Raw genomic sequence first — 16,724 nt, 5'->3', positions numbered from 1 at the left:
TGAGCGATTTTAGCGAGCAAATCGCACAAAATGGGAAGACAAAGGGAGGCGGAAGATGAATAGGATGGGCATGGGATAAGTAGGGGGCAGAAGGAGGAAGGAGGGAGAAGGTCAGCTGCCTGGAGGGATCCGATCGCAACCCTCGGGGGTTTGTTTTTACCTCTCTTTGTTTGATCCGTCCTTATAGCGCCAGGTAAGCCACATCCTCTGTCCATCCTGATCCCTCCTCTCATCTCTCAGCTTCTCCTCGTTTAGCTTTGTTTGTTTTTCAGTCTCTTTCGGTCTTTTGGTCTCTCGGTTCTCCCTCCACATCGTCTTCATATGGCCACTTGTCCAATGTCGTTTGTATCTGCACTTTATTATCATCAAAGGCCGCTGGGCTTTTCGGCTTCCTCATCTTCCTTGTGCCCCTCGCCGATCCTTGTTTTTGGTACTTCATCTAAATAGGTAGAATGCCCTTCTTAAAGATATTAAATTGTTCCTGGTTCCTTACAGATCATTACAGAAGTTGTGAGTCTTTGAAATTAATAGTATCTTGAGTCTTAAGTAAAGGAGGTTTAGGATAGTGATATATTTTCTTAACATATCTTAAGTTTAATAATTGGTATATGAGACATTATGATTTTTGTGGAAATGGTATTAAATGTTGTAAAGTTGTTCTGTTAGTATAAATGTTTAAAAGTTATGATTTTGTTATGAGACCCATTTAGTAAGTTTATATATTACCACGATGTTACTCTTCCGTTTCCTTGCCCTCCTTTATCATTCAGCTGGATCAGCTGTTGATCTGAGCTTTAGTTTCCCTGCTTTTTGGGCCAACTTTCCGGGGGAGTGGCCACCGGCACCTATCTGGCCATCTACTTCTCGACTATCGCCGTGGACCCCCCTTTCGGGGCTGCGCCCCTGGCTTCTCCAGGAGCGGAGGCACATTGGCAAAAGGTAAACAGACCACAAATTGGACAGTGGAACACATGTTTGGCGCGTTAAATGCTCGAGCGTGTTATTTATAACGTTTTTTATGCGCTCAACAGCTTCGCAGCCGGGCCAACCACTTGCTCTCTTCCTCTTCCACTGGCTGCGCCTGCGCCACCGCCTCTTCCTCTTCCTCACTCTCTTCGGGCTTCTTGGCCGTCTTCTGGGTTCTGAGCCATGCTGGTGGTGTTGTTGTTCTTGTTAAGACGCGTGTACCCAGTTGCCCCTCGTGTTTTGGCCAGTTGCTGCCGTTGTTGTTTGGTCAACACCTTTTGTAGACTCTGGCTTCGGGCAAAAGAAAAAGAATCCCCCCCCTCCCCTCTCTCTTCGCTGGAGAAGAAAAGAAGGGGCTCTGAAGAAAACCAAGAGCCAGAGCAAAAAAAAAACGGCAGCAGTTGTAAGTTTCTGTTTGTTCTTCGTCGTGTTTCGTATGACCGCAAAAATATGCGTATGGCCATCGTCCCTTTTTGGGCCTTATGACAGCCATCGGTCATCGGGGTCTCTCGTCGAGTCCTTGAGCACAACTGACACACCAGAACACGCAATGTCCTCGGGAGCGCCACCAAAAACCAAAAGAATTCCCATTCTGGATCAAGATCGGTATCTCGGAAAGGCTGTTAAGGCGTCTCAACTGGATGAAAGTCACGAAGAGTTGGAGGCATTTTTTAAAAAGGAGAAGCGGGAACGTATAGTTTGGTTAGAAACGTTAGATCAAGATGGTGTGTTGAAAGCGTTCGAAAAAAAAAACGTATCATCGATGGTTTAAATCTTCAGGAGCTCCTTTAGCGAATACGATTCTGTGGCCGTGCCAGCTGTCTTCAGAGCAACTTGCCACCATATCTCTGGAAGAAATAACAAGCCCCAAGCAGCAGGAGAATCGAACAGATTCGAGGAGAAATCCAAAAGAATTGAACAGGTGAACACAGTAGATTTCTCTGCCGAGATTCTTCCCCCGGGGTTCTTCATATTTCTTTTATATTTTTCTCTTTTTTTCGGGGCTTATCAGCTCCTCGGCGGCGAAGAATTGGGAGGAGGTTTCTCCGAATCGTGTTGATTTGATTTATTTAAAACCAACAAAACAAAACGCAAAGGCAGGGAACGAGAGAGAATGCGAATTTATCGCTGTTCGATCATAAATAAGAATTATATAAACATGCGTTTGGGACCTCAGTGCACACCACCCATGAATGGGGGCCCTCTTTTCAGATTTTTCTCTGCTTTTTTTTTAGTTTTGTGTTTCTTCTGTGGGCTGAAACAAGTTGCAGTATGTTGGCTGTCTTCATCATGATGAAGATGATGGCGATGACGATGATGATGGGGCTGGAGTTCGCCGTGTGTGGGACACATTAGAATCCGGTCCTTGGGCTGTCCTGTCTCTCAGCCGCATGTCGGTTATGTTAACAACATTTAAACGCAGCTCGTTTAGAATCTGAATCTCCTCTTCATTGAGAAACGGCAAACTGGAACTGGGTACCCGGAGCACTGGAGCCTGTAGCCCGGAGCCCGGGAATCTGGAACCTAAAACCTGGAACCTACCAACCTAGGCTCGTTACGTGCCCTCCGCCTTGTTGACTTTGAGGATTTATGAGTGTCTGACGTGTGTGATGACTGTTATTAGCCGCGTCCGCGTCCTCAAACCAAGTTAACAACAATTCAAGCAACAACTCGCCAACAGGCCAAGCAACCATCCAACACTGAGAGAAAAGTATATCAGCTCTTCTACTCCGAGTAAAATTGGAACTGAAATCTCCTAACTCAAGTGAAACCATTTTATTGAGTAGTCATATTGATCCTGAGGGTATCTTTTGTTTTATTCCCTCATCAAAAAAATTATCATATTATGTCGAACCAATAAAGTAACTAATAAGAAAATTAAAATATTTAATAGATCTATAGATCTCTGAAGGAATATATTTCTCAGTGCAGCAAACAATCCCAGGCAACCTCCACATTTCCCTGTTTTCAGAGCTCTTTAAACGGATGTGCGGATGTGTGCATCGACATGACCATCAGTGAAACCCCATACCCCTCGAAAACCCCCCTGAATCATCATCATCATCGTATTGGTCGTGATCGTGATCCCAACCACTCAAGAAGGATCTTGAGCTTTGGGTTTATTTTATACAAAAAAGAAAAAATTGAAAAAGCAATGCAAACAAACAAACAGAAACGCGTTAATGGCGCCTACCACCATAATTTAGACATTAAACGTGGGCGCTGGGGGCGTGGCTGCAATCGGGATTGTTTGCTTTAGCGATTACTCACTGTACATCAAGTTTAGCTGGGGGAACGAGAATCCCCTTGTGGCGATTCAAAGTGCCTATAAATAATTCTTTCTTTGAAATAAAAAGCATATTTCTGTAAATTGCAAAAATATTTACTCATAAAGATTTTAACTTTATTAAATCAATAAAATACCTTTGTACTTAACTGGTGTAAATTCCAAAAATTTTTAAGTGCCACATTTCACTGCTGGCGAAAAATAGTTATTCATTCGGGTATTTATAGGTAGAGTAATAAAATTAATTATTATCGCAATAAATCCATTGAATAGTTACAACTACTCGTAAAAGGAAAATAATCATATGCATTCCTACTTATTATTTACTTTTTTTGCTGCCACTTTAATGGCTTTCGACTGCGACAATTTGTATGGAAATGAGCTCAGTCAGCTTTTACTGGATGGCCCTTGTCGTAAGCCCCCCACCATCCAGAAATTTGAAAAACCCTCCTCGCAGCCTCCAATTGTAGAGCATCTTGAGCTCATCTTTCTTTATCTGCTCGCTTTGAGCTCACTTGAGCACTAAATGCGCATAAATTACTTACACTTTGGCAGGCAAACATTGACAGGGAAAAAATAAAGTAAGGCCAAAGATGGGGGCCGCACCCACTGAACCACCCATCGAACCACCCACCGAACCACCCATCGAACCACCCAACACTCCACAAACTTGGCCAACGAGCTGCAAAACGTTTGACGCACAATTTAATTAAAAATAAGACAAACTCCCTCGCCTGCCCCCTGACAAAATGTATTTAAAACTTGGCCATAAATAATTTAGCACCGCCCTTGGGGTCGTTCGTGTGTCTATGGGATACTTTCTTGCCACCGCCCCCATTTCCCTGCTGATTTGTTGCAAATGTCACTGCTTCTAGTTCCCACTGCATTTGCATCTTGGCCAAAACCATCTTGAGACTCGGGCCAAGAACCTAATTGAGGTTGAACCAATTAGTGGCGGGTCGCCGGGGATCTTTGCCCTTAAAAGGGCCATGGCAAATAAGTAGGCAAACGGCGATTACCATTGACGGCACTTCAAGAGTCTATAAGTAGAGCTATTATATCATATAAAGCATGCTTTTTATGTAAATATATTTTTTTACAACATTTTCTGTTCAATATTTGCAAGTTTACGATAATTTTAGGAAATGGTGACCCTAAGCTCAACTTTTAGAGTCTGTAACTTAAACCTATCTCATGGCAAATATATCTTTCCCTTATAAAACTATTTTTAAACAATTTATGAAGCGCCATTCTTACTTTTTGGTGTACCCAAAGCAATAATTTATAGAAAGGTGACCCCAACCAATACTGCTCAGTCCTTGAATTGACCCTTTGAAACCCATTCAACAATCTAGAATGACATGACTCAACTATTTTAAACCAATTTATGATGAATCATCCTTATTTTTTGGGGCTCCAAACCCTTATCGTACAACTTTTTAGAAAGGTGACCCCAACCAGCACTGCTAGCCCCTGAATTAACCCTTTAAAACCGATTTTAAATTTTGGTTTGGCTTACTAAGCACATAACTTCTCCCTGCTGACAATAATTTAATTATATTAAATTATATACCCCCCCCCCCCCCACATTATAATCTAAATCAATAATTTCCGTGTAAACGTTTCTCTAATATGCAAATCAGAATCATCATATTTTATTCAACCGTTTTGCCTGCCTTGCATGTGCGACAAATGAAAATAAAATAAAAATTGCCGCTAAATTGTTATGCCAATTGTTGTTGCTGCTGCCTTTGATTATTGTGCGAAAAGTCACACAACTGACGAAGCCGTCGGCTTGCATATTAAACAGGCTAAAAGCCAGAGGAAGCTGAAAATTATTAATAAATGAATGCAAATAAGCAAAAAAATCCAAAAAAAAACCCAGCAAACAAACACTCACACACACATATTTGTACTGACAAATCGAAAGCAAAATTAAAAATATACAAAAAAAGGGTTAAGAACATTTCTTGCATGCAAATGAGCTGGGGAGCGAAAGAGATGGGGCGATGGGCGGACCAAGCGTCAAAAAACTGACCGGCAATCCAGAAAAAAGTAAAAAAAAAATAAATAAAGCAAGCCAGAGAAAAATAACAAAGCAAAGACACACACACACAACAAATTAAAAAAAAAAAAATCAAAATAAATAAAAGAAAACAAACAAAGAATAAAGAAAAAAATAAATGCGGGGGCGTCGCGCCATCTCTTTCCCTCCCCACAGCAGCGGCACACAGGGGGAGCAAAAGAGACAGCAACAGCCTAAAAACAGAGCAGGTGAATCGCGGGGGAAAGAGAGGGGTAGCTGCCAAAAGAAAGAGAGGGGCTGAATTTGCAAGGTTAGAACTTGCAAATAAAATAAAATAAGAAAAGGGGGTGCGTGTGTGTGTGTGTGGGTTCTTGTTTGTCTGTGTCAATTGACCGAAAATGATGGCGACCAAAAAAAAAACAACGTGTTTCAGCAAAAATGGCGCAAATTCATGTGTGCATTTCCGTGTGCAAGTGTGTGAGTGTGTGTGTGTGTGTGTGTGACAGCAGCCGCAATTATGAGCAATTATGACAAACAAAAAAAATATAAATAAAAAACAAAGCAACAATACAAAGGCAGGCACACAAAAGAAAGCAAAGCAAAGGGGTGGACCTTGTTTGTGTGTTCCTACAAACAGATATATAATTATCCATATTGGCAATGTCCGCTCGAAATGTACAAATTAGCAGCACACTTCAAAAAGGCAGTAAATAAAATATATACTTTAAATGAATGCTAATTATAACTTGCTTATAGTAAGGCTAAATATATGTCTAGTTATAGGAAAATATTTTTAAAGATTTTTAACACAAACTTTCCCATTTGTTTTAAAGTCATTAATCATAAATAAGTAGATTTTATCATGGTTTTATACAAAAAATTGTAAAGAAACGACTAAAATCACTCAATATATATAGCTATTTTAGCAAAAAAAAAATATTACCAAATTGGTTGTATCATAAAATCCCAAGAATAAATACTCCTTTGGTCCTACCAAGCACTTGGTTAAAAATCTGTTGATGTTTTTATTTCCCCAACGCAATTCGAAAGTGCTTTGTTTTTGCTGCACTTGTCAGAACGCCACTTGTTGAGGTTGTTTTTTATGTGCCCCATCCGCAGACAACATAAATCAACACCCAAAGTCGCAGAGTCGCTTGGAATCCGAGTTTTCAAAGCCTGACCCCGCGACCCCTGAACCCTTGTCTCTCCTTTCCTTTCATTTTGCCCTGCGCTTATCTGCGTGACAACTGCATTTCAATTCATAACAATTAAGTTGAACAACAGGCGAGGAAACTGTGAGCGGCGAAAAATCTGGAGGGGGTGGTGGAAAAATAAAATATTGAGGGGCGGTGACTGTGACAATTCTAATCGTTGACAAGGTCAACGGGTTCAGCCATGTTTATTTTTTGTTCGATTCCCCTCCGAAAATATACATATAGGCATTTTTCGGAAGGCACCTTATCAGGCCAGAAAAGTAGGCGCGATGACAGCGCCAGAAATCTAATCGCTAGCCTCGATAAGGATGTGAGTTACATCTATGGTTTATATACCCTTTTTGGGAGTAATATCATAGGAAATACTTGTTTTTTAAACTCATATTCTTAATTGAGCATCCTTCCCCAATTTCGGTTTTTGATATTATATATTTGTGTCGAAAGTTATTGGATATAGATTGTAAATAGAATGGTATAGATTTAAATCATCAAAATCATCCATCAAGGATTCATCCATTCATCTATGGATTCTATAACCTTCTTAGTTTAACCTTTCATAGTTTTATTTGATCATCATTATATTTAAAGATTTTATATTCTATGTTAAGAAATATCCACTTATCTTGTAGTATCTTATAAAGTATCTTTTTTCTTTTCATTTTTTAAATTGATCAAGTACTTCCCCTTTCTAATATCCCCACATTTTAGGGCATTCCAAATTCGTTTAGTCTTGGTTCATATCACCATTAGCTTCCCTCGTTTCACGCTCTCCCAAAATGAAGCGATCAAATTGTAATTACACCCGATTTCCCACATTTGATTTATTCATTGCGCCAGATTTATGTATGTGTGTGCTCAGGGTCGGGAGTCCGTCGATAAGAAATACAGACGATAGTTTGCCCCCCTGCCAATAAACCTCATCTATATATATTTTAGAATTTTATCCCCTGCATTTGCGTTCTTCTGCTGCTGCTGCTCTCTTCCCTGTGATCCTGTTTTGAGGGTTTCGGGGTTTCGGAGCCTCGGATCTTAATGACATGGCCATTCATTTCGGGCCAAAACGAGACGGGAGTGGGCGTTACCACTAACTGACAGGCTAAAACAAACGGGCAGCCTGTTTACGAGGACTTGGGGCCGTGGTTATGCCTTCATAAATTGTTTTATTATTATATAGACTTGATATATGGCCCAGCCACTTGGTCAGTCAGTCTGGGCCTGTCAGTTTATTGGTTTAACTAATTTGGCCCGATCCTTCGTCTTTCTCTGTGTGCGTGTGTTTGTGTGGGTAATTAACGTTTATGATGCAGCTGCCTTTTGGTCCTTGTTTGTCTCTGTCCAGTTGGCAAGTTCCCCAGCTCGTTTTCCTCCACTGATGGCTCTCACAAATTTGTCAAATACCCAAACGATGTACATCTGTAAAATGCAAAAAAAATGCACACACAAGAACCCTTTTCTCAAGCAATTTGCATGCAATTGTCATTCAATAAAATTCAAATTAAATGCAATGCAAAAAGTGGCCAAATAAATAAATCAACTGGACAAAAAAGACAGATGTTCTCTAGGCAAATGATGTAAGATGATGTTGAATATGCACCCCTTTCTTTAGTTTATTCAGTTTATCGGAAATCCAATGGCAATGTGTTGACAAAGATTAAGGAGGCACAAAAAAATAAAACACCAGAAAAAAAACGACAGCAATTTTGTTGTCACAAAGCCAAACTGTCAACGAATCCCCAGCCCCTATATCTCGAGGGTTTCCCCGTACTACCACTACCAATTTTCGGTTCCCTTTGGGCCAACTGCAGGTGCTACTTTAATCCCCGCGCCTTGTTGACAAAAAAAAACGAGGAGTATAAAAAAAGGAAAGAAACCCACGAATGCGTTTTGCAAGCCAACCTCTGTTGGTTTTTAGTTTTATTCTTCCCTCTGTTTGTCCCCCTGTATCATCTCCCCATCGCAGCCTCTTTTTCCCGGGGTTTTTTTTCCCAATTTTTGGGCTGCTGTTTGATTGACTATCAGATAATGCATTGACGCTTCTAAGGCAGGTCGGCTGCCTCACCTCTCACCTGCCATCGAGATCGCAGAGGCACAGGTGCGTTAATAGACGCCGGCAGGGTAGCGAAAAAAGGTGGTCAGGAATCGGAACTCGGTGCTCGGGACACAGGACACAGGATACACAGATGTCACCTGCGGATCCGCTGATGGGATCGCTAATCGATTACATGGCCACCGCAAGCAGTCAAGATTTAGATAAGTGGCTAGGGCTCACTTAACCGGGGGTTAGTTTTGTAAAACAAAATGCCCAACAAATGGTCTGCTTCTCCAGAAACTGTAAGGTTTCCAATTGGTTTTTATACCCGTTACTCGTAGAGTAAAAGGGTATACTAGATTCGTCGGAAAGTATGTAACAGGCAGAAGGAAGCGTTTCCGACCCCACAAAGTATATATATTCTTGATCAGGATCACTAGCCGAGTCGATCTAGCCATGTCCGTCTGTCCGTCTGTCCGTCTGTCCGTCTGTCCGTCTGTCCGTCTGTCCGTCTGTCCGTCTGTCCGTATGAACGCTGAGATCTCGGAAACTATGAGAGTTACAATACTGGGATTAGGCACGCAGATTCCTGAGATTCCTGCGCAGCGCAAGTTTGTTTCAGCACAGTGCCACGCCCACTCTAACGCCCACAAACCGCCCAAAACTGTGGCTCCTACAGTTTTGATGCTAGAATAAAAATTTTAACTGAAATGTATTGTTCTCATCAATACCTATCGATTGACCCAAAAAAAAGTTTGCCACGCCCACTTTAACGCCCACAAACCGCGAAAACCTGTGACGCCCACAATTTTCATGCTAGATAAAAAATTTTAACTGAAATGTATTGTTCTCATCAATACCTATCGATTGACCCAAAAAAAAGTTTGCCACGCCCACTTTAACGCCCACAAACCGCGAAAACCTGTGACGCCCACAATTTTCATGCTAGATAAAAATTTTTAACTGAAATGTATTGGTCTCGTCGATACCTATCGATTGATCCAAAAAAAAATTTGCCACGCCCACTCTAACGCCCATAACGCTTAAATCTGTATACCGCCGGTAGGTGGCGCATTTTAATCTCGCTTTGCTGCTTGCATATCTCCATATAGCTGAGTAACGGGTATCTGATAGTCGAGGTACTCGACTATAGCGTTCTTCCTTGTTTCATAATATAGTCTATAACTAAAAGTAGTTCCTAAATATTTAGTTTCCCTACGTTTTTAGCTTTAACACCTACTTTTAATTTAACCTGCGGATATTATCATGTATTACTTAAAAATGCTTAAGTACAATGTCTGCATTATTAGTTTTTTTGTTATTAAGCAACAAATTGCAAATAAAAGTTATTATTATTATTTAAATGAAATTTATTCCTAGTGTTTTTGCACTTTGTTGAATTATCAAACTCATTATATTGTCTCACTTTTTGTTTTTATTGCTAAGCCACTGAATTGATTATGTATGAAGTGCGTTTTATTCGAGTGTTAATGAACACATTATTAAGTGTGCTTTTTGTATACATTTTTGATGTTTATTTTAATGTGTGCTTCAAATACACTTAGCTAGTTGTTTGCCACACTCTAGGGTGCTTATCATTTTATACACATTCTGGGGGCTTTTATATATTTAAATTGTTTTCTTGAAATGATTATCTGAATTATTTTTTATAATTTCAAAGTGTTGAATAATTTTTTAAATATTTTGTTGACCTCATTTTGTCTCCCCAACGTTACTCTCGATGTAAACCATTATTTTCCCCTTTCCTCTCATACGGTCTTTACCCCGTCTTATATTTTTTTTTCGCCGAGCCCAACCCAATTACAACTCAATCGTTGAACATTTTATTTTCGGGCCGGGCTAATTGATTAGCCATTAACCCCTATGTGGGCCTGACGAGGCTAAGGACAACTGAGCGACACCTTAACACTCGCAGAGCAGAGCTCATGGCTCAGAGGAAAAAAAAAAGGGGCAGAGGGAAAACAATAAAGAAAACGCACTGAGCCTTAATTAAGCTTAATTATGGGCTCATGGGCTCAGGGGCTCCTTCGCCCTGGCGTTTTGCGTTGCCAAGTGCCTTCAACACTTTTGGCATTGGGGGGGAAATTGAATTAGCCGCGGTGGAACTCCGTTGAAATGTGTGTGGCAAAAACAAACAACGACGCTGGGTGCTCTGGTCAAAAGGTGCAAGTTTTACACGTAACGATTTGCACGAACCTGAATCTCGGCTTCGGTCTCGGTCGCATTTTGGCCAGAAGTCTGATGTCTGGCGTCTCGGAAGAGCCAAAAGAGCCTGAGCTGAGCCCCTGGAACCAACACAAACGAGAGCAAATCGTTTTGTTGTCGAGCAAGCCAGGCTTTTCAATCCAAAGCAAAAAAAAAAAAAAAAAAAGGAAAGAAACAAAAAATACGGCGTGTGGTGTGGGCCCAGGAAACTGGCTCCAAAGTCGGCCTCGCTTGGGGCCATGTCTCTCTGGTCTTGGCCTGGTCCCTGGTCCCTGGTCTCTGGCCATAACAAGCTGCCAACAACTGGCGCCAAGTGCTCAATAATGTTAACGAGCTATTCAGTTAAGACAACACACACACACACTCTCGAAAAAACAAAAGCCCAGGCAGCGAGAAAAAAAAAGAAAGAAAAAAAAGAGTCCAAGCCAAAAGCAAGGCAAGGCAGACAGACGTGCCTTCGTTCCTGGCAAATAAAAAATAATTTGCAGTCGAAAAAGGCAGGCAGACCTCCCCCCAATCCTCGCCCCCCCCCCACCCCCTCTAAAAAGGGGGTGCGCTCTCCTCCAAATAGAAACATCCTCGGTTCGGGGCTCGCCCTCCTCCATCGGTTCTGTTCGGTCCTCAGCTCCTCAGCTCCTCAGTCTTCGGTCTTCAGTCTTCAGTCTTCCCGTCCAGTCAGTCAGACATCACTCAGCTTGTTAGCCCTCCTTCCACGCCTCTGGTATCTCTCCCCCCCCCAACCCCTTCCATACGATGTTTGTTGGTTTTTATCAAAATGCAGTCGCAGCTGATGATGATCTGTGAACATGAACAAGACGTTCGTTAAATTTGATTCATGAGGCGCTCTCGCTTCGAGAGTCCCAACCTCAAAAGAACACTGAAAGAAATGTAGAGCTCACAGAGTTAGCCAGTGCTAATATAAACTATTCCCCATCTTAACTTCAGTACTGTCTATTAGACAGCTTTTTCTATCTAAACTTATTTGTATTACTCATTATAAACGATTGTATCATACTTTTTCTAATTCAATTGAAATAACTTACTGAGAAAAATAAAGCTACCCAAAATAAGCAGTTGGGAATTATAAGGAAATACGGTAGACAGCTTCTTCTACAATCCTTATAAAAACATATTTACTTCTATCAAACTTTTACTCTTAAGTTTACTGGGCATTTTCTAATCTATGGAAAACTTACCCTTAACTAGTTGGGAATTATAAGGACAAGCTTGACATAGAACAATTAAATTCAATAAAAGACTAACCTGTTTCGCTCAGTGCTTCCGTGCTGAACCTGAACCCGAACAGCGATTGAGTGATTGCTACTTAAAGTTATAATTTTCATATTTATGCCCGTGTGTGTGCTGGGCGAGATCTCCTCTGGCCAGAGATGATGCCTCTGCCTCTTGTTCCATCTCCGGGTTCCTTTTTGGGTGGATAGTCGGGTTGTTCGGATGTTGGGCTGCTCGGTTGTTGGGTTGTTCGGTTGTTGGGTTGTTCGGCCGCTCGGTTGTTCCGAGGGACAACGACATTGCATCGCATCGCATCGGAATCGCCGCCTGTGTGTGTTCCCCCTTTTGGCCGGGCCATGTAATTTTCGAGTTTGCACATTGCCACCAACATGGCTAATCAACCTGGCCAAGAGGAACCTGGCACTCTGCCTCTGCTCCTCTCTTTTTGGGCCAATTTGAATCCGAATGGCGGGAGTTTGGAGCTCGGAGCCGAGCCGAAACAATTTGTGGCTTGGCGCCACTTGATAGCCCGACTGGTCTGGTCTGGGGGTTTTTGTTTGCTTTTGGCCAACTCGTAGTCCGAATCTGATAATGATGATGATGATGATTGTGCCAGTGCGAGTGCGACTGCGACTGTGGTTAGCAGCAGCGATCTTGGCTGGATGGATGGATCTTGGCCCCGAAGGTGGGCCCCTGAGAACCAGAACGTGGTCTTGGGTCTTAGGCTTTATAAGCCGCACTGATTAATGTTTTATTTGATTAGCCCGGGAAAATGACTATACCCCCTTATATACCCTGATCCCCCCGTCTATCCAAACCGTAGCACACCCATCTCTAATCCCTCATCTCTTCTCTTTCCTTTTACAGACAAATGTTTCCGCAAATGAAATTTCGTGTTTCGGGACTGGATGCCAAGGCTAAATACATCTTGCTACTGGACATCGTGGCGGCGGACGATTATCGTTATAAATTTCATAATAGGTGAGTCTTAACATACAATGAGGGGTCCTGAGTCCTGAACTTCTCATAACAATCGCAATTACAGTCGCTGGATGGTGGCTGGGAAAGCGGACCCCGAGATGCCAAAACGCATGTATATCCATCCAGATTCGCCCACAACGGGTGAGCAATGGATGCAGAAAGTTGTTTCATTTCACAAATTAAAATTGACCAACAATATTAGTGATAAACATGGATTTGTAAGTACTGTACGTCTTCTTTGTTTACCGCATTAGTTATCTAAGATACACCCACCCACAAAAACAGACCCACAACAAAAACAAAAAGACCCACAATTCAGCGATACCAAGGAATTCTACAGGCTGATTTTGGATATATAGTGTGCAGAATATTTTTACTTTGGTGAACGTTTTAAGTGAATGTGAAGAAATTTAGGAAGCATGTAGGGACATAAAAAATTGGCGCCCAACGAGGGGCCATTTTGTGATCATATCGATAAATTAAAATTATTTAACTTTTTTGTATACTTTGCTTGATTTTTGGTTCCTGTTTCATAAAGTAAAGTAAAGTAATTAACTCATTCGCCAATGGAGCTTGAGAGCAAAAAGAAAAACCCGATTCAACGGAACTGCAGCACATCAAAGCGAACTTTATCTAGGCCCCATATCAAAGAGCCTGCGCCTAACACTCGGCACTTCAAATATCATCTCCGCCAGTAACCCCATCTTCTTTTTCGTTTCTCATTTTTTTTTATTTTCGCTTATCAATGTGAATTTGCATGGCATCCGACTCGTTTTCCTTCGGGCTTGCACTTTGAAGTATATAGAACTCCTCCCTGGTCTGGCTTATCTAAAACTTCTCACACGCATGAAGCGGATGGATAAGCTCTCGGGATCGTGGATTCTGTATTCTGCATGGAAAAGAATATGGAGGGGGTTTGGGAAAAAGCAAAAAAAAAAAAAAATAAAAGAAAGGGGGCGCCAGGCAAATTGTCGGTGGACTTTTCATTTGAAGGCCGCGCTCGCGCGCTTCTTTTGACTTTGTAGTTGTGCCGACGCCGATCGCGTAAATTTCATCAACTGCTGGGCAAATTTTCATTTTTATTGATCGGACGGTGGGGCCCACCCGTTGTGCCTATATATCGTATATACACTCTCTTTCTCCCCCTTTCTCCTACGATCCTACGATCATTATGATCTTGGGCGGGCGCCATGCGGTTCTGCAGTTTTGTGTCATGTCTCCGCCTCTTTTTCCTCTTTTTTTTTTTTTTGTTTGGTTTTTATATATCTTGGCTCGTTTTGCATGCCGAGTCATAAATCGCACAGCGAACAAGCGGCGGATAAGGGCTACTCCTCCTCCTCCTCCTCCTCAGATCAGATGTATATACCTCTGCAGATCCCCAGTCCCCAGACCCCGAACCCCCGGACAATTGGACAATCCGTGTCTCGTGTCCGGCGGTGTGCGTGGGCCTCCGCCTAAGTAGCCTGTGTTGGCCATTAATTTCGCTTAGTTCAAACGCCAAAATGCCGACGCTGCGTGTGGTGTGGCCAGCGATTTCGAATCGGTGTCCGGAATCGGAGGGGTATTTATTTAATCAAGGGGTTCTCAATATACACCGGGCACTTGTGTTCAATATTTCACAGAAATATAATAAATTCGGGGTTTTTATTGTTTATTTTGTAATTTATTGGTTATATTTAGTAGCAGTTCTATAAAATTTCATTCAAAAGCAGCTTTCTTGGAACTGTATCATCGGAACTTTTATAAACCATATAGTTTTACAAGTATAGTACCCAGAAATGATAACTTTTAATTTCCTTGGGAAAACTTGTGGTAAGACAACGCATAAATCAATATGTAATTTCCCACAAATATCGAAGATAATGCTGTTTAACTTTTATAGGTAGTTTGTGTATCAGAAAGAACCACCACCCCTGTCTGTGTGTCGCCATCTGTTGGCGCTCTCAAAAGCGTTATAATCATATAATCATGGGACAGCCCGGGGAACCGAGAGCGTTATTAAAGTCTATAATTTAACACTTTTTGCGGTCGTGGTGGGGTCAAAGTGGGCGGTGGTGGGTGATTTTATATGGGTGATTTCTGTTGTACTTCTGTAGTGCTGCCTGCTTCTCGCTGGCTGCGTGTCAAAACAACAACGTCGCAGGCCTTCAGAAGTTCAGACCTTCAGACCCGCAATTCCGTAATTGTGGCCCACCTTTGTTCTACCATATATATATATATATATATAAATATATAGCGACTGATTCAGTTGAGTTGGGAGCATGGGTGTGAGGTGCCCCAAAGCGTTGCGGAAACGGAAGCGGCTTTTCATACATTGAAATGCACTTAGCGGGCGGCAGAAAACGCGCGCGTTTTTAAACGCCCCTTATGTGTGGTATATCTGTGTGTGTGTGTGTGTTCTGTTGAGAGTGTGTGCGTGTCTGTCGGCCATGTTGCCGCAAAGAGCCACCCTAATAAGGTATAATGAACCACCAAGGGGTCAAAGGGGGTGGCTCAATCGGAGGGTGGGTCGCAGGCGGCAGGAAGGTGTCGCCTAATGCGTTTAATTGTTGCAGCTCAAGTTGGGACACTCTCTACTCCAATTAGCCAACCCCACTCCATTGTAGCCCTTCTTATTTGGTTAAATTGCATTTGTAAAAATAAAGAAATATCATACAAATCGGGGAAGATTACAAAAGGATTTTTAGAATAGGGAAATCATTCTTATAAACGTAGATTTAACCATAAATTCAGAAGAATACTATCGCTACAAGTTTACAAATCTTAAGTAAATATAACACATCTGATTAAAATAATTATTTATAGTTGCAAAAATGTTGTTGTAAGATGTTGCAATATGATAGGTATAGTAAAATTACTTGGTAATTAGAATGGATACCTAAAACAGTTCCTAAAGAAAGAACCCAGGTGATGTAAAATTGAATGTATGGATAGTATAGAACCCATTAAATAAATATTTAGAATTTTTATCCCAGTGTGCTGAAACTCAGACAGTCGATGCTAAAAAAGGGGGAGAAAGAGATGGGAACTCAGGAGGTGGGGCATATATGTCTGCTGCCATTAGTTTCCCCATAGTTCAAAGCATAGTTGGCCATCTTCTGTGCCCATTCAACCATGGAGAAGTGGTCTCGAGCATCCTCCCAATCCTCGGCAACCCATCCCATTTGATCCCATACCATCCCAGGGATTTCTGAATCGGCAGCAGGCGAAGCGAAAAAAAACAAAAATTGTGTCCGAGAAGAGGAACTGAACTGAACTGAACAGAACGGAACGGAACGGGTTGACAAACTAAACTCAAGTGGAGTTCCATTTCCGGACACGGACACGAACACGGACGCAAATCAAATTAATTGAGGCGCAAAACACACGCACACACATACAGGAGAGTCCTTTATAGACCATCCTTCGGATAAACCATATTGTACCTACATACGTGGCTCAACCTCAATCTCGGGCAGCGTTCTCTGGTGGTTTTCTTGAAACAATTCGCTTAGAAAATCAAAGGCGGCCCGCAACTGCACGTGTGTGTGTGTGTGTGTGTGTGTGTGCATATGGGATATGAGCTATGGGATATGGGATAGGATATGGTATATGGGATATGAGATCTGGCCAATTTGTCTGCTTCAGACGCGCTCTTTAAGGGCCATCCCGGGGTCAGGTAGTTAGGTGTTGCCCAAAATACCATTTGAAAGGCCCTTTTGAAGTTGACAGCCAGCCTCGGCTTCAGGTTCAGATTCAGATTCAGATCCTTCCTGCCATCCTTAT

General features: G+C 42.0%; 1 protein-coding gene across 5 annotated transcripts in view; it reads left to right on the top strand.

Moving 5' to 3' along the window:
• bi (T-box transcription factor bifid) overlaps positions 1-16,724 on the top strand; it is a 66,031-nt gene that overhangs the window by 15,763 nt on the left and 33,544 nt on the right. For 3 of the 5 annotated variants that reach the window (XM_036820457.3, XM_036820455.3, XM_036820454.3), the window contains exons 3-4: positions 12,846-12,959; positions 13,024-13,186. In XM_036820457.3, the coding sequence (XP_036676352.2) occupies positions 12,846-12,959; positions 13,024-13,186 (277 nt within the window). The remainder of the gene's footprint in view (positions 1-12,845; positions 12,960-13,023; positions 13,187-16,724) is intronic. The other 2 variants (XM_036820458.3, XM_036820456.3) reach the window with 1 other exon arrangement.

The sequence above is a fragment of the Drosophila suzukii genome, chromosome X (genome assembly GCF_043229965.1).
Source record: "Drosophila suzukii chromosome X, CBGP_Dsuzu_IsoJpt1.0, whole genome shotgun sequence".
Taxonomy (NCBI): domain Eukaryota; kingdom Metazoa; phylum Arthropoda; class Insecta; order Diptera; family Drosophilidae; genus Drosophila; species Drosophila suzukii.
The sequence above is the reverse complement of the archived record's forward strand: the minus strand, read 5'-3'. Positions and strand labels throughout refer to the sequence as shown.